This window comes from Rutilus rutilus (assembly GCF_951802725.1).
Source record: "Rutilus rutilus genome assembly, chromosome: 13".
NCBI lineage: Eukaryota > Metazoa > Chordata > Actinopteri > Cypriniformes > Leuciscidae > Rutilus > Rutilus rutilus.
This window is the reverse complement of record NC_140218.1, coordinates 21,777,908-21,804,327: the sequence shown is the minus strand read 5'-3', so window position 1 is coordinate 21,804,327 and position 26,420 is coordinate 21,777,908. Positions and strand designations below refer to the sequence as shown.

At 36.9% G+C, this 26,420-nt stretch overlaps 2 protein-coding genes across 5 annotated transcripts; one reads left to right on the top strand and one right to left on the bottom strand.

Moving 5' to 3' along the window:
* The first annotated feature begins 421 nt into the window (after positions 1 to 421).
* slc2a1a (solute carrier family 2 member 1a) lies at positions 422 to 26,420 on the top strand. Of its 2 annotated transcripts, XM_084428061.1 has the most exons (11): positions 422 to 545; positions 1,059 to 1,131; positions 19,400 to 19,495; positions 20,713 to 20,873; positions 21,131 to 21,371; positions 21,456 to 21,618; positions 21,693 to 21,880; positions 23,739 to 23,843; positions 23,922 to 24,023; positions 24,110 to 24,313; positions 24,398 to 26,420. In XM_084428061.1, exons 2-11 carry the CDS (start codon positions 1,060 to 1,062, stop codon positions 24,584 to 24,586), a joined length of 1,521 nt encoding a protein of 506 aa, XP_084284187.1. In that variant the 5' UTR covers positions 422 to 545; position 1,059; the 3' UTR covers positions 24,587 to 26,420. The 2 variants fall into 2 exon arrangements, with proteins under 2 accessions (XP_084284187.1, XP_084284188.1); XM_084428062.1 differs by lacking the exons at positions 422 to 545; positions 1,059 to 1,131 and adding an exon at positions 16,707 to 16,941 and having other exon boundaries at positions 24,398 to 26,418.
* On the bottom strand, positions 2,143 to 7,388 carry LOC311302297 (hereditary hemochromatosis protein-like). Of its 3 annotated transcripts, XM_084428065.1 has the most exons (6): positions 6,843 to 7,388; positions 5,902 to 5,947; positions 4,274 to 4,525; positions 3,251 to 3,523; positions 2,821 to 3,078; positions 2,143 to 2,530 (listed from the first exon to the last, which is right to left on the bottom strand). In XM_084428065.1, the coding sequence occupies exons 1-6, from the start codon at positions 6,858 to 6,860 to the stop codon at positions 2,388 to 2,390; spliced, it is 990 nt and encodes a 329-aa protein (XP_084284191.1). In that variant the 5' UTR covers positions 6,861 to 7,388; the 3' UTR covers positions 2,143 to 2,387. The 3 variants fall into 3 exon arrangements, with proteins under 3 accessions (XP_084284191.1, XP_084284192.1, XP_084284193.1); XM_084428066.1 differs by lacking the exon at positions 4,274 to 4,525; XM_084428067.1 differs by lacking the exon at positions 2,143 to 2,530 and having other exon boundaries at positions 2,935 to 3,078; positions 3,355 to 3,523.

Sequence of the window (26,420 nt, the reverse complement as noted above, 5' to 3'; positions counted from 1 at the left end):
TAAAAGTTTTGGTTATAAACCTTAAAATTATGGCTGTCAATAAAGTTAAATCTTTTGATTTTAGAAAGCAGATTGCAGTATTATTGTAATTAGGTCAATTTTACACTATCATTTTTACATTATTACTAATAGATTTAGTATATCTATAAAGAAATATAAATAATAGTTTTTGTTTTTAGTTTTGTTTAACTCAGAATGTATTTGTCATGAAGTCTAAGCATTGGCGTAGGCAGACAACTGGACCAACCTTCATTACAATGAAAGCAAACCATATCCAAACTCAGAACATGCATTACCCAACAAAGGAGCACTGAAATAAGGGAACTTATACACTGACAAACAAGGACAACTAATTAGACCACAGCTGAACTAGATGAATAATCAAATGAGTACCTAGGTGACAAATTAATGAACTAACTCAGGTGGGGAGGCTGTGAAAACAGAAAGCATAGACAAAACAAAGTCCAAACACAATGGACCTGTGACAGTATTACTTTGTCAAATCAAACAAGGCCAGTATACACTATACCGTTCAAAAGTTTGAGGTCAGTAAGATTTTTTGTAAATTTTTTTTACAGAAATTAATACTTAAACAAGAATGCATTAAATAAAATAAACGCTTAATCCTAGAAAAAACTGTATCACGGTTTCCACAAAATAATATTATGCTGCACAACTGTTTTTAACATTGATAAGAAATGTTTCTTGAGAACCAATTTTTGTCATGCAACCTGTGATCAGAATAAGCCGCTAGTAGAACCCTCTGGTGGCTTGATTGCATTAGACAGCACTGTATGTGTATAATAATCTGTAATGTGAGTCTGAACAATCAGTGAGCCTTTCCACTGCAACGTGTTAAAAATAGTGTTCAGAGGCTGATGATATGGATATTTGCTCAGTTGCTGAATGAGGCGTCAGCTGATGAGAAGCATGTAACTCGTGTTTTCATGTATGTGATGAATGAGATGTGGGCAGCGGCTTGTGTTTTTTCCTTTGTGGAGGAGGAGCAGACAGCTGCCTTTCATTCTGTGCTCCTGATTCTGTCTTTCTCTCGTCAGCATGACCGCCTCAGACAAGGCCAAGCCCAGCGAGACCACCAGCCTGGTGAGCCCGAGTGACGGCAGCAAACAGGTAAGTCTCATTTTCAGCATCCGAACATTTTCACTAAAAGCTAATTCAATTATACAACGTTTTGATTCAAAACTGTGCACACAAAATATTTCTACCATGTATGTGCTAATGGTTTGTATAGCACATAAACTTACATATTATATTTATTTTCTGCAGATTACACAGAATGGATTTCTGGCTATAGTTTTACTGTATTTATTGGATTATACAGTGGCCAAAAAAAGCATGTAAACATAAATCTGATTGCATTAGAAAGTTAAATATCTACGTTCACTTTCTAGAAATTGTCCAAACACTGAATGTATATTTAAAAAATAATAATAATAGCACCTAACACACTTTTATTTTTCCTATTATTTTTTTTTTCATATAGCCTACTTTTTTTTTTGACCAAATCTGATGCATAAAAGTATAAACTGATTTTTGGATTTTTATAAACTGACTATTGGACAGTTGTAGTGTTTTTAACTCAGCAGAGAAGCTGATTCGGCCAGGGTTTCCCTTGAAAGTGGTCTGGACGGAAGTGGTGCTTAATGGTTTAATCAGATTATTAGATGGGACTGCATGTGCTTTGTTGCTTTCAAATGATACTCCCAGCCCAGTCTGTTATCGTAATATTTCCGTGAAATGTGGTTCAATTCTGTGGCTGTAGTCTGAGTGGTCTTTGGTTGAAACATGATCAGTGTTTAGCGTCACACATTAGTTGATGTTCACTTTTCTATCTCAGATGATCTCAAATCACATGATCCAAACCCTTGCTCTCTAATGTGCAAGAGGAGTGACACTGCAGTTAATGGGATAAACTAATTCGACATGCTTTGCTGTGTAATTAAGTCTGGGACAGAAGATGCTCTAATAAAACGTACAGTAAAAAATGTAATATAAATCTTAGATTAAATCTTACAATATCTTAATCTTAATTTATTGGATAATTTGTCTCAAATCAGAAAATAATGTAAAAATCAATGTTCTAAAAATCAACAGGTCTAGCTAATGTTTTATTTATTTATTTTTTAAATTAAAGTGAAATAAATGTAAAGGAAGTGTAAAGACAGGCAACATTAATATCATGTAACATACAATGACAATCAATTTAATATAACAAAACCCCATAATAAATTAGAAAATAAAAAATAGAAATAAGTATAAAGTTTATCATAAAAAGTTCATATTTTTATAGCAAATGTATTATAGTAAGCAGAAAATTGCTTTAAGGATGACAGTGACTTATAAAGTTTAGAAAATAAAATGTGCAATTATATTACAAAGATTTTTTTTTCCCAATTGACATGCTTCAGTGTAAGACACATCAGCACTATTACTAGTGCAAACACTGCAACAAGTCCTGCAATTAAACCAATGTGCAGTTTGTTTTCATCAGTCATACTTGAGGAAGCATCTGTTTATGATGGAAAGCAACAGAAAGATCAAGTCAGATTGATGTCAATCATGTCATAATGAGCTGCTTGATTATTTAGTAGCACTTTATTTTACAGTCCTGTTCCGCATCTACAAACTATACTTATTTTAGAAATGATAATAACTGGGTAATAACTAGGTACTAACCCCTAACCCAAAACTTGTATTTGGCCACTATAGGTAAGTACACTGCAAGTACACATACTGTAAAATAAAGATACTTTTTTTAAAATAGTGTTTTATAAAGGAATTTTTGTGATTTATTCTTACCCCATGTAAGGACCATCGGTTCTTGAAGACTGCTGTGCTTTATTTGACAGGAGTAGTTGTGTGTAGCGTCAGATAACACAATTGTCATCTGAATCTGGTATGTTTGGTCATGATTTGGCAGGAGACCTGTTGATATTCCATCTAAGGCTGGCTGTCCATCAACCATCCACTCCACAGTGATATCTTTAGGGTAAAACCCTGTCACCACACAGTTGAGAGAACCAGCACGCCGGCGCCTGATCACAGCTTCAGGGCGAACTATTAGCGCAGACAAAACACACTCAATTAAGATAAACTAAAAATACAATAAGCTGAGCACAATATGTTCTTGTTAAATGTAAAACCTTATTAACATGGATATAACTTTGTTGGATGCAATACATATAAACAACAGCACTGGATGCATTTAAACATGCACAAACAGACTTGCCTTGCTGGTCAAGTATTGTTCTACTGTGTTTGTAGAACTTCTTGAGTCGAGGAACACAATCACGATGAATGTATATGAGATTATTGTGATTCCAGAGATCAAACCTGTCTAGGATGTTCTTAATGTCCAAATCCTGTGGCAAATATGAGAGCCATTGAGGGCTGTCCATGTCCATAGAGAGACCATACTCTCCATTGACTGAAAAATGATACAGTCCACTTGATGTTCCATTTTCTCTCAGCTGACAGCCATACATTAACTGTAGGAGTGGACCTGAAAATACAAAATCATCATTGAAACCATTTTGAGAAAATTATTTCATTCCTACCTACTGCAGTATAGCATGGAGAACTGACTAGCTCCAGTATTGTAGAATATTGACACCAGTTCTCGATTAAAATAGTAGACAAAAGCTTTTGTGACACTGAAAGCAGTAACTCTCTAGACTCTAGAGCTCATTACATGGTCAGATTAATATTTCCAAGTATTAAATCTACAGCTTTGTGTTCAGAAGCTGATATCTAATACTCAATAAATTGGAAACCATTGGGCTTCTAGCTTCATAATTCTTATATACTGTGAAAACACTTCTTTCTTTTTGTTCTTTTTTTTTCTGCAAACAAACCCAACTAAAAAGTTTTTAAGCTAATGACTATTAAATACTTTGGATGTTGTCTCTTTAAAAAACTTTTCTCTTTGATTCATGTATAAACATGATGGAGTTTAGTTGTAATTTTGATTTTGTTTGTACAATCGTAGTGTGAAAATCCTTCTTCAGTCTACATTTATGTGCCATATTTTTCCCTATGATCAATATTTTGTAAATTTATTAAAAGAAATTAGTAAAATTGCTTATTTATTAATTAAAACATCTTCATACAATACACATTTTAGAACACAATCACATTAGTCAAACTGTGTATAATATTGTAATAATATTATTTAGTATAATAAGATTTCATATATTTTGTTTTATAGTTCTAGTGGAGTCGTAGAACCAAAATAAGATATCGAAGCCTATACCGTTCAGCCCGATGGTTAGATTTGCATTTCTAGAAAACAGGTTGAAATAGCCGGTTTTGAAGTTTGTGCAATCCCTTAGATCTCTCCAGACAGTAGAAAGAGATTCCAGTTGGCCAAAGGGATGTGAAAAAACATCAGAAGTGCTGTCATAAGTGAATACTCTGTAATCATCAAGCATGCCATATGACATGTATTTCGGCAAATGTCCATGTCTGGGAGCAAATGTCACATATATGATCAAACTGTGATGCCCTGTGTAAAAACAGAGGGAAGAAAAAAATGTATTGCTCATGTGACTGGGAGTACACTAATTTGGAGTAATATGAACTTTTGTGAGAGCCACAAGTGATTTTGGTGATAATTATCTCCCACTGTGATTGCTATACTGACTGTTTAATATATAATCAAAAGATACAATAAATGTAACATGGACACTTTTACAGAAAGCTTGTATACATTCTTTTCACAAATACGATGCAATTCGCCTTTGGCTAAGCCACACCCTAGAATGTAGATTGACCAATCACAGCGCAGCCAAGAACGAGCTCCGACAGAGGTCCGACCATTATATAGATCAGTGGGTCCGACACTTTTTCACAGCGCTCCATTGACTTTAACGCAGGCGTCTCATATTTTTGGTCTCGGCAGGTTATTACCGTTGTAGTTTTATCAAAAATATGGTTAAACGTTGTGCGTGGGGCATTTGTAACACAGATACGCGTTTCCCAGAGAGGTTGGAAGGGGGTGTCCGTTTTTTTCCCTTCCCAAAACCGAAGTCAAATCCTGACAAGTGTCGTTTTTGGATTAAACTGTGTGTGTGTGGACGTCCTCACAGTCAGCTAAACCCCTCAAGGATCAACAAGCACACTTTTGTGTGCTCTAAGGTAAATTTTGCTTTTAACCTTACTGTGAAGTTATACTAGTTAGACAGTTTTATGCTGTTTGTTTTAGCTAACTTTGTTATTCAAGATACTTTGTTATTCAAGATAGGATAACGTTAACGTTATGTGTTTGTATCTTGAATAACAAAGTTAGCTAACATCCAGCCGCTAGTCAAAACATACAATCCTGACTTAACTTACGTGATAACTAAACTATCGCTAAGCTTGCTTGCTAGCACCTTGATTCTTCATTAATTAGGGTAGAGAACCGAAATCATAACCTAAAACTGTCTAACTAGTATAACTTCACAGTAAGGTTAAAAGCAAAATTTACCTTAGAGCACACAAAAGTGTGCTTGTTGATCCTTGAGGGGTTTAGCTGACTGTGAGGACGTCCACACACACACAGTTTAATCCAAAAACGACACTTGTCAGGATTTGACTTCGGTTTTGGGAAGGGAAAAAAACGGACACCCCCTTCCAACCTCTCTGGGAAACGCGTATCTGTGTTACAAATGCCCCACGCACAACGTTTAACCATATTTTTGATAAAACTACAACGGTAATAACCTGCCGAGACCAAAAATATGAGACGCCTGCGTTAAAGTCAATGGAGCGCTGTGAAAAAGTGTCGGACCTCTGTCGGAGCTCGTTCTTGGCTGCGCTGTGATTGGTCAATCTACATTCTAGGGTGTGGCTTAGCCAAAGGCGAAATTAGTGAAAGGAAAGGAAAATTACGCAACCCACCAGAGTATTCCGCTTGCAAAGCCATCAAGGCGGAGACCAACAAGAACTGTAATAATATTCAAGAAAATATGTCAAGAATATGTATATATTCACTCAGTAGCTCTTGCAAATTGATCTCCCATCAGCACCTACAATTAGCAGTATTTTGTTACATACCTAATTTGCTGTCCCACTCTGAGTTCTACAGTGATTTGCTTTGTACAAACAACTTTTTGAGCTTATTAACATTGGTAACACTTTAAAATACTGGTCCGTTATTAAAATATTTTTCCAAAAATCCTTGTATTTAGCATAGCAGACAAATTAGGTTAACTAGAAGTCTGTGCCATGTGCAGTATCTAACTGGAATCTGCAAAAAAATACTTAAAAAACTACACATGCTTGGGGTATGTTCAATGAGTGTTCTTGAACAAAGCACATATTAGTTTTGTTTTGGGTCAGTGACTAAATTTCAAGTGTCTTTGGTTACACAAGAAACAATGACAAATTCAGTGGTATAAAAATACAGAGATACAAAACAGAAGACAAAATTACTTATTGCACAAAAAGGGAATTTCTGTTTTAAAAGATTTCAAAGCATTCATGTGATTACTGATTTCTATAAATACTTCTCTATCTAAGATATTTAGAACCTGAGAATTCAGTCTTCGTTTAAAGACTGCAGTTTTATTTTGCAATGAAAGGAATAAAATTTGGACCTTCAACAAATCTCTTCTACTCACTCGAAAACATTTCTTAGCAGTTACACAGGCTAGTTCACTAGAGGTCAGCATCACACCGCTCATTCCATTGCTAAATAAGAATCATTACTTAGTTTGTTAATGTTTTTTTTTGTGTGTTTTTTTGAGAAACACTGTCTTGTTGTGACTAAGTTAGTCAGGAAGACTTGCTTAGTCTGTTATAATGTGAATGGCAGAGTTTATTTTTGCATTTGAGCTTACCAAGAGGAAGAACAACATTGCCTTGTTGTCACCAGTTATTCCACAAGCTCATGGGGAGTCCTGTCATCTCCGAGTCCAGGTTTTTTTTGTTTTTTTTTTTCGCTTTGTTCTCTATTCCCTTCCCTCAGCAGGGTTCTTATACAAAATATTATTCCTGATAAATAAGAGACTGAAGCTCAGTGGTAAGACCGGAGAGACTCCATCTGTAACAATAGATAGGGAGACGTAATTTGTTCCTTGTTGCGTACTTCCCCTGTCAAATCAGTCCCACCCAGGGGAAAGAAAAAACAGAAGGGAGAACTTTTTACTTAACATCTTTCAATTATGCAACGAAAATGTACTTCCTCTCATATGTCTTTAAGTTAGTCTTTAAAGGGGAAGTTCGGTATTTTACACTTAAAGCCCTGTTTACAGATCGTCGTCGTCCTTTCCAACAGGTGTTTTACCATTCGTTGTAAAACTGTGGACCTATTTTTCCAAACGTCTCACACCCGTACTGCTACATTCTTCCGTTGAGAGCCAAGGGGCAACATTCTCATCTGAAAAATGAAGCCTACCCGGAAGTGCGAAAAACTGCAATACATTGAAAATCCGCTAGAGGGAGGTCCCAAAAGGGAGCAAATCTCCATAGCCCCTATGTTAAAATGTCCGTTTTCACAGCATAAATTCATGTTTTTACAGGTTGGTCCCATGGACTTTTATTGTATTTTTCGATAGCTTCCGATCGTGCCTGACAACTGTGAGGGGGGTGAATTTGTTTCTAACTCGTTCGTTTAGATCGTATTTAGATATAAAATGTATGACAATAAGGGTGTGGTTAACTTTGATTGACAGCTTAATTGACAGCTGACAAGGCAGCGCCACGGAGAATGACAACATAAGAAGCGCCATTTTTTAATACAGTTGACATATAATAGTACTGTTTCTGTATCATGAAATGTAATTTTAAGAGTTTTTCAGGCGAGAATGTAGTTGTTTAAAGCTCAAATCTGTGGTTTATTTAAAGATTTATGAAAATTTTATCCAGTTGATCCAGCGATGACCGGGCGCTCGGCGTTCATGTACCCCGCCTGGAGCAGCCTTTCCTCGGCTAGTCGTTCTGAGGTTTGCCACCAATTCCGCGGACTCTGTCGTCTCTGTAGTAGTTAAACATGAGATATAATTCGTCTTGTGTATATCTAATGGGCGATTTTTGGTCTCGTGATGAATCTATAATTTTTTCCCTGGGCAATCATTTTGGCTGAGGGGAAGTTTCATAACGTTATAAGCTATTTAATTTTACCGATGTATGGTTAGACTAGAGCGCTGACTTTGTATGTTTAACTGAATTGTTTGCTTTATTTGTATAGCTTCTTATACCTTTTACTTATACTTTTATAATGGCTAATATTGATAAAACTGAAATTTAACAAAAAGAGACTGGGTTGAGTTTTGTCATTTTAATACAACGAAGATGATCTGTAATGTTGTTTAATAATATAATGTTTATATGTTGCGAAATAAACCTAAAATTCTCGGGACAGCAGCATGTGTCCAAATTTTAATATGAACCGTTCTATTTCATCAGAAACGATCTGTAAACAGGGCTTTAAGTGTAAAATACCGAACTTGTCCTTTAAGTGTTTTTTTAGGCATATGCCACCTGCTCCCTTAATCTAAAATATTGCATACATTGAATTTATACATTTAAGTGTAATGTAAATGTATTTAGTGTAAAGTGCAATGTATTTTACTGATGTAAAATAATTGTCTTAATACAGTAGCCTATATTCAACTACCGACTACTCGTTGTGTCATCATAGGCAATTATTCTCCTTCAATTTAAACTCATGATATGTCTTTTGTGGGATGATTTGTATCTTCCCAGTGGACTCTTATGTATAATCAAAAACTGTTGACCAAAATGTCAAATTTACATCTGAAATGTTACTAAAATTTTATAATATTTTTGACATTATTCATTTTACTTTATGCATTTAGAAGTTTATTTTATTCAAAGTGACTTGCATTGCATTCAATTTATCTTTATTTATATATATATATATATATATATATATATATATAAAAATATATTAACTTCATTAGATTGCTTTATTAACACTGCAACACTGTATAGTTACAACTTTTGGTGTGTGATGCAGTTCATTTTTAAGACTCTACTAATTTGATATTTACTGTAATCCTATATTCAGAAGGATTAATGATTTTAACTCTAATCCAAATCCTTCAGTTTAAAGTCCAACACAAGAAGCACTTTCATTTTAGACTTACTATTGGGCCCTCGCAGCTGATCGAGGCCACCAAGACAGATATACAAAGTTGTAGCAGAAGTGGGATTTATGCCTATTGGACAGGGGCTTTTGGTGCTTTGTTGTCCACAAGCTCCTAGTGAATGCTTTGTAAAGGGCTCATTATCTGCTTTTTTTTCTCCAGATTTCTGAGAGCAGACAGGACATGTCTCTAATTGGACCACTTGAAAAAGAGGGTACATCACTACTCATAGGGAACACAAGGCTCCTCACCAATATAGTTGGAATGGGCCTCTCCATTAGCCTGAGTCATAATGTTCCATCATTGTTAGTCTAAAGTTTCCATTTAATCCACAAGAAGGTGCTCTTTCATTCAGTGCCATGAGCCTCAATGACAGTGTCAATGCAGATAATGAAAATTACAGAGATGAGGACACAAAGAGATGGTGGTGTGGACGCTTGCTTGATCAGATTGGTCAAGCCTCGCTTAGACAATGACTGTCTTCATTTGAACTTTGTGAACTGACTGACCCAAAACCAGTGCATGTGTCTACCCATATTAGATTCACAATGTTTCAAAGAGCTATTTAAAACTAAATTATCCTCTGTATTTAAATAAAAACTTGAGTTGCAAGACCTTACAATAAAAAAAAAAATGCTCATAAGGGCTTTTCACATTTAAAATGATTTGTTTATGTTTAAGTTTAACGTTGAGTTTAGGTTTTGTTTCTATGTTTCACACATTTACCTTGGATTAGAAACCCCCCAACCCCAATCCCATAATGTCTGCAAAATGATAAAATAGAACAATCCCTTAATTTTTCTATGCCGTATAATGTTTTCATAACTTAATGGAAACGTTAGCAAAACCTTCTTGGAACATAATTTTGTTAGCTGGGAAAGCACGTGTGTAATGACGCTGGAGCTGAAAAGATGGCAGGCGAGGTGGATCTATGTGCAAAGGGTTTATTGAAGAAACAAATATAAACAAAAGACAAAAACAAAAGGAACACTGAGAGCACAGGGAATAGAACCATCAACACGAGCAGCAAACTTTGACTGATTATATATATCCACCACAGCAGAAAAGATTGGGACTGAAGAACCCCACGGTGGAGCAAATGACCACCACAGAAGGTCCCCAAGGCAGAGCAGAAGACCACCACAGCAGAGCAGGTGGAGCTGACGACCACTTATGGGGAGCCGACGAGACTGGAGAACTTAAAATGGCCTCTCTGGCTGAGATGAAACAGGCAGCAAGTTTCAGTGGCCATAACAAGGCAGACAGAGAGTTCTAGGGTGACCACTGCGTCGTAACTGGACAAGCAGGGAGTTCAAGGGCGACTGCAGTGGTCATAACCAGACAGACAGAATACTAGGGCGACCTCTGTGGTCATGTCAGGGCTGGCAGGAAGTTCAGGGACGACCTCCATGGTCGAGTCAGGGCTGACAGGAACTCCTGCAGGGTCATAGTGGAGCCGTCAGGGGACACAGAAAGTGGAAACCCGTGGCCATAACAGAGGCATCAGGTAAAACAGGGAGTTTAGAGGTGAATGTTTATGAGGTGGATTTCCTGAGTCTTTGTAAATCAGCATCACCAGTTAGTACTAGAGAACAAGCAGTGGAGTCATCTGATGACGATTACCAAAAAAAACACAGTTTACCTGTTTTTTTCTCCCCTTTGAGGCTGACTGTCAGGGTTGAGTGTTGTGAACTCCCAGATCCTCTATAGCAGCGCAGTTCCAACTCTTCCCAACAGTCATCGCCACAATGTACAAACCGACAACTATGGTCTGAACCCAATGTAGAGTTCTTTTCCCTAGATGATAAAGGTGATGGATACCAGAGCGATCGATCAGATGATGGCTCTCTAAAGTTGCAAAGGATCTCTGAGAAGAATTCAAGACTCCACAAAACACAGCTGGCCATTCAAGCTGAACTTAAATTAATCGAGATGAGCTGATTCAGCTTTTAGACAGAGCTTGTCCTTCGGATGAGACGTAAAACTGAGGTCCTGACTCTCTGTGGTCATTAAAAATCCCATGGCACTTCTCGTAAAGAGTAGGGGTGTAACCCCGGTCCCCTGGCCACATTCCCTCCAATGGCCCTTGCTAATCATGGCCTCCTAATAATCCCCATCCACTGAATTGGCTCTATCACTCTATCAATCTCTCTCCTCTCTCCAGCTGTAGCTGGTGTGTGGTGAGCGCACTGGCGCCGTTGTACTGTGGCTGCCGTCGCATCATCCAAGTGGATGCTGCACACTGGTGGTGGTTGAGGAGAGACCCCGACATGACTGTAAAGCGCTTTGGGTGTACAGTAGTACATATGAAAAGCGCTATATAAATGCCGCCTCCATTCATTTATCTACTCCTAACACCCAGTCTAATCATCCATCAGTTAACATTCCACCATACAGCGCATGCGAGTGATGAAGTCTAGCCAGAGCCTCCTCCACCAATTGCATTTGTCAGAAATTATGAATCAGCATAATGACAAACAAAGGCTGTACAGCAATACTAAGGCCACATCAACACTTAAGTCTAGACTCACTTCAGTGGAGAAGACTATGGATTTTAGCCAGTATTATGCAAGTCAGTATGATGATCAGCTGAGGTATGGCCAGTACCCCGCCCAACAGATACTTCCTCAGTTTATACATGACCACCCATGGGATTCATCCACACTTCCTTATCCTGGACATCACAGAATGGCATCCTATAGTATGTCACCTCCCATGGCATCTATGGATCTGACTGAGAAATATTACCAAAGGTCATGTCCCACTATACCTTTTTTCTACAACAAAGATCCAAGTTAGTTTGCTCAATTAAAAATGGCCTTAGACAACCTCTTGCCACCTGGTAGTACTGAAATATAACAAATGTCAAGTCCTGTTTGACCATCTGAAATTAGACTAAGCTTGTATAATAGTGGACCCCTTCTCACACTCCCCTACACCTTACAAAAACACCATGATGGCCCTCAGTGAGCAGTTTGGTCAGCCCCACCAGGTAGCATTAAGAAAGATTGCTACTTTTCTCGATTCTCCTTTTATAACAAGCTGAGGTGACATACTCATTGATAGATCATTTGCAGACTGGCTAAAATATGAATCTTGATGCCAAAGCTACGATGAACAGACAGCAAGGGTTTTGATCAAGCGGTCATGTCAAACCACTGCCACTGTAAATCTGGGTCTGGGAACAGTGCTGAGGTAATAACCACTACATATTCTTCCACCAATGTTAATGATAAAGCTAAGAATGGTCCCACTGTATATTGTTCTTACTGTCAGAACTCGTAGCATGCATACAGTCAATGCCCCAAAATTCCAACCCTCACTTAAGACCAGCTCTCTGAATGGATACGCACCAATAGTAGATGCTGGCGTTATGGCCTTGCTCAACAGGCTGCCCACTGCTGTCTAAAGAAACCATGACCGCTTTGTCAGAGAAAGCATCTCCAAATTCTCCATGAGGTAAACCAGTCAGCAGTAATAAAGTCTTACTCAAGGTTGTCAGGGTACTCCTACATCAGACAGATTTTTAATCCTCGATGACGGCTCGGAGCGTACTATGCTCCTGCCAGAGGTAGCACAGAAGCTTGGCTTGTGAGGGACTCAAGAAAGCTTAGCTTTGAGAACAGTCTATCATGATGCACTCTACAAACCCTCGATGGAGCTTCAATCTCATTCTACGTTGTGATATCTCATATCTGGAGCCTTTACTGCCTCACAGCTTGATCTCGTTGATCACTCTTACCAAATTCCCAAGCTGCAGAAGCAATTCAAGTACTTGGTTGGACCAGCCTGTTGGGGCAGAGAATCAAGCCAAAACAGTGTCTAAACATATCCTTTCCCCTTAGCACCACAAAGCTGTTCAAGAATGTCAAAAGGCTGTGGTAAGTGGATGTTCTGCCCTTTCAAATAACTGAAAAGGAACACACAAGATCCAAGCAGGACTGAAAGGCCACTGAGCTACTGGAAACCAAGACGGTTTGCGTAGAGGTGGATGGAATATGCTGCAATGAAACGCCCTTGTTACATAAGTGTGACATGCCCTATCCTCACGCCACTATTGAAGAAGATAATCCACATCTCAGAAGTACTGAGAGAAAACTTGCCAGACCCCCAACAAACTGAAGCTTCTTCCTCAGACATCTATAAATTTGCAAAGTCAGGAGCTATCAGAAAGCTCAGTCAAGAAGAAAGGGAAATAAATGGTGTGAATCATGGTTTATTCCACACCACATGGTGTGCCACAAAGAAATAAATCGTGTGGTGTTTGATTGCTCCTTTCAGTTTTAAGGCCTCAGTGTGACCGATTCATTCCTTGCTGGCCGCACTTTGGGTTTATCACTCCTGGGGGTCTTACTCAGATTTTGTGAGCATGCAGTGACCATCAGTGCTGATATTCAAGGCATGTTTCACCAGGTCTGCCTTCTTCCAGAGGATAGACCATTGGATTATCTGGCGTGACCCAACCTGCAGGTCAGACAGAAATGGCACGTAAATTCCCTAATATATCCACAGGAGTCATGATAATGGATTCCCAACAGCCCAGAGCACATTGGCCTATTAGAAGAGTAGTCCAAATGCACCCTAATCATGACTCACAAGTGAGATTAGTGGACATCCAAGTTCAAGGGAAGGTTTATACTAGACTGGTGGCACGACTTGTGGCCCTACCCCGCATCCCAGAAGATGATACAGATGAGCATCCTTTTGCAACCTTCTCACGATTCAAACTGAACACACAATTGGGGGCAGCTGTATAAGCGGCTTGCGTGTATGGCCCCTTTAGCTTATGCTAGCTTACGCTTGCAGCAAAGCGTTGTGTGAAGAAGAAATGCGTGCCGATCGAAGTTGAAGTATACAGTAATATTTGTGCATGCATCCTAAAAAACCACACACATATTCCATGCTTTTAAGCTACAGTAAAGTCATCAAAGGCAAGAACTGTAGTTGAATGAGTTCCTGGGTTCTGACCAGCCCACCAGGACAAGTGTTCCCTATCCAACAGTCCTTAAATAATAAAGACTATTAACAGGTTAAGTAAATATAATAAATAGGCTAATCTAGTGCATATACAAAATGCTTCTCTCTAGATTTAATTTCTCTGGTGAACTAACCTGCTGTTGCAATGCCTGAGGTAAATGTAATGCTACGTGAGATATTATTCTCAAGCTGTTTTATTGATATCTTTCCGCATCCGCAGTTGAAACCCTGGTTGAGAGATGTAAACATATCGATCATCAACAATCATCATCTCTTCTTCTTCTGCGCTTTTTACTGGTAGCTATGCGACTGCATGCACCGAACCGTGACGTCCGTACCATACGGACTGCTGGATAAGGAACACTTGCCCTGGTGGGCCGGTCAGAACCCAGGAACTCGTTCATCTACATTTCTTACTTTTGATGACTTTATATGAAATATAAATAACTAAATGAAATGGCTTTAAGTCCAAACAGTGCCATCAATATAATAATATTTATATATTTTCCATAGCCTATGTTAAATATATATTTATATAGCTATAATATAATCAACCTGACTACATTACACACTAACAAAAGTCATTTTTAGAGGGTCAGGTAGAATTAACATAAGGTAACAATTACAGTAGTGTTAATAGTTGCCATGACATTTTCCCGTGAAGGATGAGTTTAAGGACATGATACTGTAATCCTCCGGTCATGTGACCTCTTGAAGCTGAAACAAGGCCGGTGCACTTCTCTCTCTGACTCAACTTCGCCTGACTGGAAATTCACTCAGTCAGTACAGTCATATTAATGGCACTGTTTTGTCTTAAAGCCACTTCATTTAGTTATTTAAGACAATAAAGTTCTAATTCTGGCAATAAAATACTGCCTTTTTAATAGAGAGTAACTTTTTATCATAATGTATTTGTTTTCAAATCAAACAGTATTTAGTATGACTTGCGTGTAGTCCTATTTTGGTAAATGCTTAGCATTATACAATTAGAACCTTTTGAATTGTTTTTGACAAACTGCATAGTTCTCTGTTTGCAGTACATTCTCTTTGTACATATGAATGAATGACCTTTTCATTTTATACTTCTCAGGTTGCTGTCAAGTGAGAGGTGTTGGCAATTATAGCTATGCAAACAACAATGCTTTCATTGATAAGTCTCCTATTCAGAAATAGACCAGAGATAAGTGTGTAGTGGACTGCAGGCAGTACAGCTGATTCAAACTCTTATCTTCTCAGTCTTGTGTGGACTTTCTGCTGTATTAAATGCATCTTAGAATTACTGATATATTTGTAAACAATCAATCTGGACAAACTGCTTACAATTTACAAAAGAAAATGACATTTGAGGGAATAAATAAGCCATGGCATAGACATATCTTTGATTTACTGAACAATACCAACCTACACAGACACCCTCCAAACCCCCCCTGTGTTTGATCCATCTTTTGTCTGTTATTGTTTATAATGCCTATATCAAAGAGCATTTATTTAATCCTGCGGAACCAAAGTCAACAGAAGCATTCCTTTCTTTCTGAGGAAAAATCCTTTCTTATGAAATGAAGCCAATAAAAGAGAAGAGTCCCTTTTGCATACAATTGTGCAGGACTCTTTCCTACTGTGATGAACAAAAGCCAAGGATATGGTGTCAGGATAAAATAACAATTAAAAAGCTACCAGCACTACCATATTATCAAACCTATCCATGAATTTAATTATTATTATCATTATTATTATTATTTTATTATAGAAAGCTGAATCTTTCTCTCTGATATAAAGTCAGATGTTTTGGCCGTGCCAGATATTTTCATTGGCCTATTTTAAACTAAGTTATGATGCATTCATCTATTAGTTATGACATAGTTGATCAGCATAGTCATGTATGATACATTATAAAAAGAATTATAGATTTAAAAACGTATCAAATGAAAATTATATGAAAAGAAGCATATTTCTTTTTTGTCAACATCAAGATTTAAGTAATTTCTCACCATATATTGCCCTCTCTTTTAACTTTTTATCATAATTTGTTTTCAAATCAAACAATATTTAGTATGACTTACGTGCAGGTGCAGTCCTATATTTCCATAAGAAAGGATAGCCTATATAAAAGTTATATGCATATTTATTCATTCTTAAAAATAATTAGGCCTATATATCTCATTTAGATTGTTAATGCTTCTATTTATTACGTGTATTACGACAAAATATCATGTGGATGCGTAAGTTATAACTATGGTCTGTCTAAGATTTTATTTTATTTTTTTTATTTTTTTTTGTCTTAGAAGCATGTTTTTTTTGTTTTGTTTTTTGTGTGTTTTAATTTTTTTCCTCGTTTTTTTAACCGTGCTTATTAAATCTGGATAAGGCATGTGTGTTCATTCTGGTTCAAATCTAGAAACACGCTCTCAGGATGGTCCAGATTACAACGAAAAGTCGGAGCATTTACGTCACTCCGTTGAATACGTGCAGCCAATCGGGGCGCCCATTTCCATTCATGCCTGTGTACACATAGCCACACGGTCAGGGTAACCAAGCAACAGCCAATCAGAACCTGTGTTCGAGAATTTATATTAAGCGCTTTACACCACTGATGGCAGTTATCTGCAAACACCTGACAGACTAAATGACAATAATATAAGATCGACTAACATAGGCTTCTTTCAGAATGACAAATGAGCTGATACATTGTGGATAGTAAATTATGATTTTTTCGCACAGAATGTAATTTGCTTTTTTTAAGTGGATTTTAGGATTTTTTTTTTTCAACACAACGAAAAGAAGAAACTAATTATTCTACAATTTTTTTTTTTTTAACGTTTTTTAACCTGCCATCATGGAGTCTAATAAAAAGGTAAGGTAATATTGCCTGCCTTATAACTCTAGTGTAGTGATAATTTAACTATAGCCATACTTTTATTTTATTTTGTCATCTATAGCCTACCATTTCGAAAGTTTGCCAGTAAAGCCCGATTGATATAACTGGGAGAGAGTTGAACTGTTTCAGTAAATAGTTAAAAAGAACTGCCAAGTAAGCACAATTAGATTTCATCTAAAACAAAATTTTAGAGAGATTCGAGATGAACACACTTTATTTTGACTAAGCGAACTGATAAAACTCTATATTTTTGAATTGAGGTTTATATCTGTACCTCGACAAATATTAAAACTGTGCGCCAAATTGATTGAATTTTGCACGGTTACACTGAGCCATATAGGCTACTCAGTTTTTTCCCAATACCCATTTTTGTCTCCTGCAACAATGGTCTCATGTCACCAGGTTTAAATCCATAAGTAATGGAAATATGTGATAAAACCTTCTAAAGACCTCCCAGACCACAGCATTGCTAAGATATTTAGGGGTGAGGCAGACTAATTACTTTAACCCTTGGTTTCACATTGACACAAATCTGATATATCTTGTTTGCCAGGGAAGTAAAGTGATGAAAGAAGGCTAAACAAAAAGATGATCACAGCCTCTTCTGAACAAGAGAACAGCTGCAGGGTTAGTTTAGGTCTCTAAGGAAAAATACACACAATGCTGCTTTGCATAAGTATTTACAGAATATTTACAAAATATGAGAAAATCTGCTATTTCGAGACAATGGTCAGTTTCTTGTGCATCAAACACCTGCTTTTAGATCTAGAAGGTCCATTAGGAAGATTGGCATGTCGAAATTAACTGTCAAATTAATTTATAACATTAACTGTTTACACAGCATATTGATTCCCCTATTATACACTCTCCGAAATAAATGGTGCAAAAGCTGTCACTCGGACGGTACCCTTTAAAAAAGGTTCAGCTACTGATATGTTCACTTTGGGTATCAAAATGTAGGCTACCTTTGAGGTATAGTCTACTAATATGCACTTTTTATGTACAAAGGCGCTACGCCTAAAGGCTACCTATATACCACTGACAGCTTTTGTTCCTTTGTTTTTTTTTTTTTTTCATAGTGTAGGCCTATAAATATATATATATATATATTTATATTTATTTATTTATTTATATATATATATAATTATTATTTATTTTTTTCGGAATCAACCAGTGCTTTGCACTTGATTAATGTATGTGCCTATGTTCATTATAACTGACTATTTTTTGTATAACCATGAGATTTGGTTTATTTATTTTTAATTGCGTGTTAATAAGAGAGCAGTGCTCTCATTATTGGGCAAGATTTAAGGAAAAATAGCCTTTAAAGTTTAAACCTCTTTGCCTCAGTGGCTCAGTGGATATTGCTTTGCTTTATGTTTCTGTATGTTCATTTAATCTGGAATGTTAAGCTTTTCCTAAGGACTTGAGGCCTACGTTATCCAGTGAACATGCTAAAAAAAAAAATACACATCAGTTAATTTGTTTTTATTCATTTTGTTTACGGTAACTGCAATTAATTGCATGTATTAACCTGTGGATATATATAATATTTAGTTTAGTTTTTTTAGGTTTAGCCTAAGTGTTACATGCAAACATTCTGAGTCCGAGCAGTACAGAGCATGACCGCCAGGGGGCGCAATTAGTCCTGCCACAACAGTATTGCAGGGAATGTTTGCTAAAACACAGCAGCCAGATTAAAACACTATTAAAAGGCTACTGATGTAACCTTCTTAAGCTTGAGAATAACTGGTTGTTGATGGGTAGACGCTTGGATTCCCTGATAGAATGCTTAGGAGCATGTATAAAATCACATGTTGGAGTTACAGTGTTTTTTGTACAGTTAATCTGACTCTACGTGCTAGTGCTCAAGATAAAGTGGTTGTCTTGGAAGGCCTGTTGAGCATGTTATGTAAGAGCCTGCGGTTGTTTGAGTGGATTGGAATAAGAGGCTGGAGCAGTCGTGGTATGTGTGCGTGCGTTGGTTCAGGTGCTGGCCGGATCTGTAATAGGATCATTGATAATCAACAGAGTTTCCCTCATTCAGCTTGTTACTGCATAGTGAGTCCACAGTTCTGTGGAATAAAGAGAACCATTGTTATTTGGTGGTTAAAAAAAACTTCAAAACATTGCAATTTTTTTGACTATTTGATACTGATTGAGTGAAACACTCCATAGAATCTGCACAATCAGTAGGCCTAGGCTACACACATTCAGTTTTAACTACCTTGCATATAATGTCTAATCAAGCTCAGTCAATTCAGTTTATTTATCAGCAATTAACTGTCACATTGGACTTTTAGATTATGCATTAAGCAGAAGTATTCTCAATATTGTTCTATAAAAGGTTGAATCAGAAAGATTCAGTTATAATAATTGCGAACCAAATTAAAATATCGCTTGCAATTCAAATGTTGCTCCTCTTCCCTTACAGCAGTTGACGCTTAATCTGTTGATGGCTGTTGGGACTGCTGTGATTGGCTCCTTGCAGTTTGGCTACAACACAGGAGTCATCAATGCCCCTCAGAAGGTGAACACTTATACAGACATGACAGTGTCATATAAGCACTTACATATCTGCATATGGCAATTTGATAAATGGATATAGAGTTTTTTTTTCTCTGTATTCATTGTTATAGTATTGTTGATGTTTGCATGTTAGTCTCGTTATGTAATGCATCTAATTTTAGATTAGCTGTAAACTGTATGCTGTGTTAACCCTCCTTCTAGAATAGCCTATTAAAATGTGCTGATTCACATGTGCAGAGCGTTCTAATAATAGACAAGCACTGCTGAGATTCGTACAACGACATTTTGATGCTTTTTCACCATGAATAATGAATGAATAAGTGACCTTGAACCCTTTATGGGTCACATTAGCTTAGGGTTCTGGATAAATCCCACATACTTGAGAGAATTATATATATAGAGTGGGAAATCATGTGCCATAGGTTACATTAGTCTTTTAACGGGATAAAGAGAGAGAGTCAAAAGTCAAGGAGATGGTATAAGGACTTCATCATTACTGTGATGGGGATCTTAAGATTTAAGAAGTAAATTGGTGATCATTTTTTGACCATTCAAAAGTTTGGGGTCAACATGCACATACAAAAAAAAGCAGTTATGAGATATTAAAATTTAAAATAACTTTTTGAATTGTATATATTTTAAAATGTAATTTACTCATGTCATGACAAAGCTGAATTTTCAGCAGCCATTCTCCAGTCTATAGTGGTACATAATCCTTTAGAAATCAATGTTGAAAATAGGTGTGCTGCTTAATTAAATGTTCACTTTTTGTCAATTTAATGCATCACTGCTGAATAAAATTATAGATTGTTTTCAACAACAAAAAAATCTTGCTGACCCCAAACTTTTGAAGGGTGCTGTTCATGTTCAACTTTTTGTGAGTGAATAGATTTTCTTAATTTTTTTAGTTCTTTTTAATTTATTTAGGAAGAAAGTAAGTCACAATAATAAGTCAAGGCTTGTTTATGTTTGTTGATTAACTTGATCAAGCTTAACGAAGCAGCTTCTTATGAAATCTTTCTGACTCAGCGGTCAGTATGAAGTAACACGGCTCCCTCTGCTGACTGCAATGTGGAACTGCTGGAGCAAATGACTTGACTGAAGTTACAAAGTCATACAAACATAAATCATTTGTGTGAAAAATTGTCAAATGAACACTCTTTCTAATGATTCTCATACCCAAGGGGTAATGTTTTTTTTTTCTTCTCTCTCTCATAGATCATCGAAACCTTCTACAATGAGACGTGGCATCGTAGATATTCAGAGTACATACCGCCAACCACTTTAACTACGCTTTGGTCTGTATCAGTGGCCATTTTCTCTGTAGGTGGCATTTTCGGCTCCTTCTCAGTGGGCCTCTTTGTAAACCGCTTTGGCAGGTAACTTGACTATCCAATCAGAACTTTACAAACACTCCACTTGCACTGTAAAAAGTGAACAGTTGGATCAACTTAAAAAAATTACTTCAATTGGTAACACCTAAAGAAATTAAGTTTTCTCAACTTAAATTATCACGTTTTATCGTGAAAAACGTGATAATTTTTTATTTTTTTAAGTTGATCCAACTGTTCACTTTTTACAGTGTGTATTCTGGATTCATGTGTCTTTAAACTTTCTCTTTCTAATCTTTTAACAGGAGGAACTCAATGCTCATTGTTAATGTTTTGGCCTTCATATCTGCTGCTTTAATGGGCTTTTCCAAGCTGGCTGAATCCTGGGAAATGCTTATTATTGGACGCTTCATTGTCGGCCTTTACTCTGGCCTGTCCACAGGCTTTGTACCAATGTACGTAGGAGAAATCGCCCCAACTTCATTACGTGGGGCGCTTGGTACACTTCATCAGCTTGGTATTGTTACGGGCATCCTCATGGCACAGGTTAATTAAAGTGATTTCTTTATTTTGAGACCACCATCATTAAGCCTTTCTGATTGTAGATCTTTTTGTTCTTTTTTTCTATAGATCTTTGGTATTAAAGAAATCATGGGAACCTCAACAATGTGGCCCTTCCTACTTGGCTTCACTTTCATCCCAGCCTTACTCCAGTGTGCCGTGCTGCCCTTCTGCCCCGAGAGCCCACGCTTCCTCCTCATCAACCAGAAAGAGGAGGCCAAAGCCAAGAGTGGTGAGTTTGTTTAGGCCCAACTTAAGATGCTGTCTATGGTTTTTGCAGTCGGCCTAACTAACTCGTCTCCACAGTGCTGAAGAAGCTGCGTGGCACTGATGATGTGGAAGAAGACATGCAGGAGATGAGGGAGGAGAGCAGGCAGATGATGAGGGAGAAGAAGGTCACCATCCCTGAGCTGTTCCGCTCATCGCTCTACCGCCAGCCCATCTTCATTGCCATCATGCTGCAGCTCTCCCAGCAGCTATCCGGTATCAATGCTGTACGTTTTCCTGTTTATTTCCTGATCTAGTATTTATCTGTCAATACATCCATCTATCCATCCACCTTTTCTTCAAAGTCAATTGCTTTTTATCTTAGAAATAATTATTATTTAAAGGTAAATAAAACAATAAAGCATCATTTAAAACATACATTTGACATTAACTTTTTAATTTCTAGCCACTCAGCATTTTCACTGGCCACGGACCATTAATATAAAGCCCTGATTATTATTCATAATTATACATTAGAACTATTAAAGGGTTAGTTCACCCCCCCCCCCCCCCCCCCCAAAAAAAACAAACTCTGTCATCATTTACTCATCCCCATGTGTTTCCAACCCCAAATCCAAATGAATCCATATGAACTGATTGGTTTAATGCAAGTGTGAAGAAACACACTTGTTTTATATGATGAACAGATTCATTTAGGCTTTTAATCACACAAAAACTTGTCATTGGTTCTTGTGCATCACGCACGCACGTTTGAGCTTCTGTGTTTACCATAATGTGATGTTCATGTGTCAGTCATTGTTTTGATGTAAATTAAATCTGTTTGTCATATACAGTGTTTGTGTGTCTTCACAAGACTTGGATTAAACCACTCAATTCGTATGGATTCATTTTACGATCTCTTTATGACCTTTTTTGGACCTTTTTGAAAGTTTTTGTTAACCTAGACTTACGATGGAGGAACAGAAACCTCTCAGGTGTAATTAAAGGTATCTTAATTTGGGTTTTGAACATTAACCAAAGTCTTGGGGGTTTGAAATGACATGAGGGGATGTTAGTTATGTATTAAGGGTTTTAAGGTGTTCTCTGGAAATTGGAAACACCCTGTGTCAAATAGCTTCAGAGGCAAGAAAAAACCGATGGAAAATTACCTAAACTTGTTCATGAATGCTTATTTGCTAATTTGCTCCAAATAATATAAATAAACAATATTATGCATTACAAAGCTGGTTAGTTGGCCATTAGTGTGCATATTAAGGGGTTAATTCACCCAAAAATGATATTTCTTTCATTAATTACATGTCGTTCCAAACCTGTAAGACTTTCATTCATCTTCGGAACACAAATTAAGATATTTTTGATGAAATCCGAGAGGTTTCTGAACGACCCATAGGCAGCAACATCTTTACAACTTTCAAGAGCCAGAAAGGTAGTAAAGACATCGTTAAAATAGTCCATGTGACTACAGTGGTTCTACGTCAGAACGCCGGCTCACCATTGGCCAGCTCCTGCGTCAGCATCACACGCATGCTCATGTGAACAGCGTCGGCCAATGGTGAGCCGCCGTTCTGACGTAGAACCCGGACGCACTGCACTGTGTTTACTATGTCAACAGCGTAGGAGACTGACAGAGAAGAGAAGAAATTGTTGAATAAGGTTGTTATTTTTGTTTTGTTTTTGCGCACAAAAAAAATTCTTTATGTCTTTAATACCTTTCTGGGCCTTGAAAGTTGCAATGATGTTGCTGCCAATGGCTGGATCAGAAAGCTCTCGTATTTCATCAAAAATATTGAATTTGTGTTCTGAAGATGAATGAAGGTCTTACTGGTTTGAAACGAAATGAGGCTAATTAATGACAGAAATTTTATTTTTGGGTGAACTAACCCTTTAATGCTCCCGTGCAAAGTAAATCACCTTTTCTTTTTTTTAAGGCAAGAATAGTATAGGCTTTACGACATAAGAACAGAGAAACATAGGATTCAATTATATAATAAATAACACTGCACACACCTGTTAAATGTGTAAAAATCTAAAACATGGTGGCAAAATACTTATTCTGGTTGAGTACTATCTGCGATTTCATAAACAGTGATTTGCATGTTCAGTGAATGTAATTGTGTTTTTCAGGTTTTTTATTACTCTACTGCTATATTTGAGAAAGCAGGGGTGTCTGAGCCAGTCTATGCCACCATTGGTGCTGGAGTTGTGAACACAGCATTCACAGTGGTGTCGGTAAGTTTGTAAGATCATATTTATTGTGAAATTGTACAGAGTTTTAGTTGAAAATGCTTGTATCCCCCTCTGATTTAGCTGTTCATAGTGGAGCGAGTTGGGCGAAGATCACTACATCTTATTGGGCTGATGGGAATGGCTGGGTCTTCTGTTCTCATGACCATAGCTATGGCGCTACTAGTATGTATGATTACACTGATATTACAGCTTCTGTTACAGTGAACTTTAATGTTTAATGGTGTTTATTCACTAATCATCCATCTCAGGAAGAAGTAAAATGGATGTCGTACGTCAGCATTGTAGCCATCTTCAGTTTTGTGGCATTTTTCGAGATCGGACCAGGCCCGATCCCATGGTTCATTGTGGCAGAACTCTTCAGTCAAGGCCCCAGGCCCTCTGCCATCGCTGTCGCTGGTTTCTCCAACTGGTTTGCCAACTTCTTGGTGGGAATGTCCTTCCAGTATGTTGCGGTATGTAAACATGAACACAGTAATATTCTTCATTTTCTCGTCGTTCTCACATGTTCAAATACTCACTGTTTGTTCCCTTTATAGGAACTGACTGGCCCGTATGTTTTCATCATCTTCACTGTCCTCCTGCTGATATTCTTCGTCTTCACCTACTTCAAAGTTCCTGAGACCAAAGGCCGAACATTCGACGAGATCTCGGCAAGCTTTCGCTCAGGGGCAGAGAAGTATACCCGAGATGATCTGAATACACTGGGAGCAGACTCACAGCTCTGAGCTCTGCGTCTTGTTTATGCAGTACTGCCATAGACTAACCAAGTGACTGTCCTGTTCACAATGGCAAACTACCCTATTACTCCTACTAGGAATGCAGTAGGTTATGAAGTGTTTACTTTACATATTTTTCCAATTGCATTGAATACCCTGCTGAAAAATCAAGCACTGCTGGTCACCAGCATAAGGTATGAAAGCAGGAGTGCTGGTGGACAAGCTTGAGAACGGCATGACCAGCTCTAACCAGCATAAACCGGCCTGGACCAACTTGGAATTCATGCTGGTTTATGCTGGATTGTTCAGCAGGGTACTCAAATGACTTGCTAAACATTTGCCAAACTGTGCATTATTTGACCATACACACTACTTCTAAATATTTACTCATTATTTCACTGGACTGACAAAAGAGTAAATATTTGTATACAAAGTTATATTAACCATTGCAAAATAACCATATTTATTTCTTAGATCGTAACCAGACACCTTTCTCTAATGTAAAACATCCAACAATGTAACAACTGTGTACCTTTCTACAGTTTAACAAACAAAAATTGTAGCATACAATTTTTCCATACATTTCCATATTTTTAGATACTGTACTATTATTTTAAAAATAATATGCTGTGTAGCATGCAGTATTTTAGTATTCCACTTCATATACAGTAGTAGGCTACACTTCATCACATCGTTCCCACTTCATATACAGTAGCTTAACCTTCACTGATTGTTTTACTTTAATGATTGTTTTCTCATTCTGAAATGGTGAATAGCATCTAAATCTAAATAATAATCAGAATTTCTGTAAGTTCACATGCATATGAATAAGGTTATTGCATATTTGTGATCTACTAGATTATTTGAATGATTCAATTCGCACAATTTAACGCAAATATCTTTTCTTAGACTTGCACTTTTAACTGTTTTAACGATTCTTTGCTATTGTCCAGTTAACACATGATGAGTTCTGATATGTCTGCTGATGTTATATCAATCATAATTATGTTAGAACTGCATATTGCAATATAATGGTGTCAGATTATGATACATGTTTATTAATACTTGAACTGTAGCTTTACCAAGGAGTGTCAAGATACTAACACAAGGAATACAAACGCAAAACTATTATTTAATTTTATATTGCAGTCCTGCTTTTCAGAAGTGTGGTTTTGGTCTCCAATACTCTGAGGTTTAATGTCCTTCCAAATCAGACCATGTCATTTTGACCTCTAATAAATTAACTCAACTAATATATTTGTTATATTATAATAGATTTGTGCATAATGTTTATGATGCTTATGTGATTATGAGAATTGAGTATATTGTTTATTTAGCAAAAGTGCAATAATTGTTCACATCCTGTTTATTTATTCCACATATGCTAGGCATTATGAATGAAACAGGCTTCTAATATTTCTTATGTAAAAAAATATCTATTTTTATGTATAAAGTTATATGTGCTACATTCATCCAGAGGATAAGTTCAGGTTTACTAAAGCATTTTGTAATAGATATGCTTAGTACTTTGATTTTTTTTTTTAACTTCCTAAAAGATGAGATATGGTTTTGTTCAGTATGTCACAGAAATTGCATTAGAAATCCAACACAAGTGCCAAGACATGTCCTTGCTGGGTATCCTACGTTTTCTAAATAATAAATTTTTAGTTAGAAATAAATTAAATAAATAAAAAACTGCAATAGAGAAAAAATGTGGTGTGTTTTTTTTATTAATTTTTTTGTCTCTGTTTAGTTTTTTTAGTTTTTTTATTGCTTTGTATAAGGTGTTTAAGATAAATCAAATTCATAAATAAATCCACAATTATTCCCAACACCAAAAGAT

Excerpts from the sequence above, each read along its gene's own strand:
- slc2a1a (XM_084428061.1), top strand. The coding sequence starts at position 1,060 with ATGACCGCCTCAGACAAGGCCAAGCCCAGCGAGACCACCAGCCTGGTG. Across the intron at positions 19,496-20,712 it reads TCATCAATGCCCCTCAGAAG|ATCATCGAAACCTTCTACAA; the intron begins GTGAACACTTAT and ends TCTCTCTCATAG. Across the intron at positions 24,314-24,397 it reads TGTCCTTCCAGTATGTTGCG|GAACTGACTGGCCCGTATGT; the intron begins GTATGTAAACAT and ends TTCCCTTTATAG.
- LOC311302297 (XM_084428065.1), bottom strand. Across the intron at positions 4,526-5,901 it reads TTTGCAAGCGGAATACTCTG|GGCATCACAGTTTGATCATA; the intron begins GTGGGTTGCGTA and ends GTTTTTACACAG. Across the intron at positions 3,079-3,250 it reads AACAATACTTGACCAGCAAG|TTCGCCCTGAAGCTGTGATC; the intron begins GCAAGTCTGTTT and ends CTGCGCTAATAG.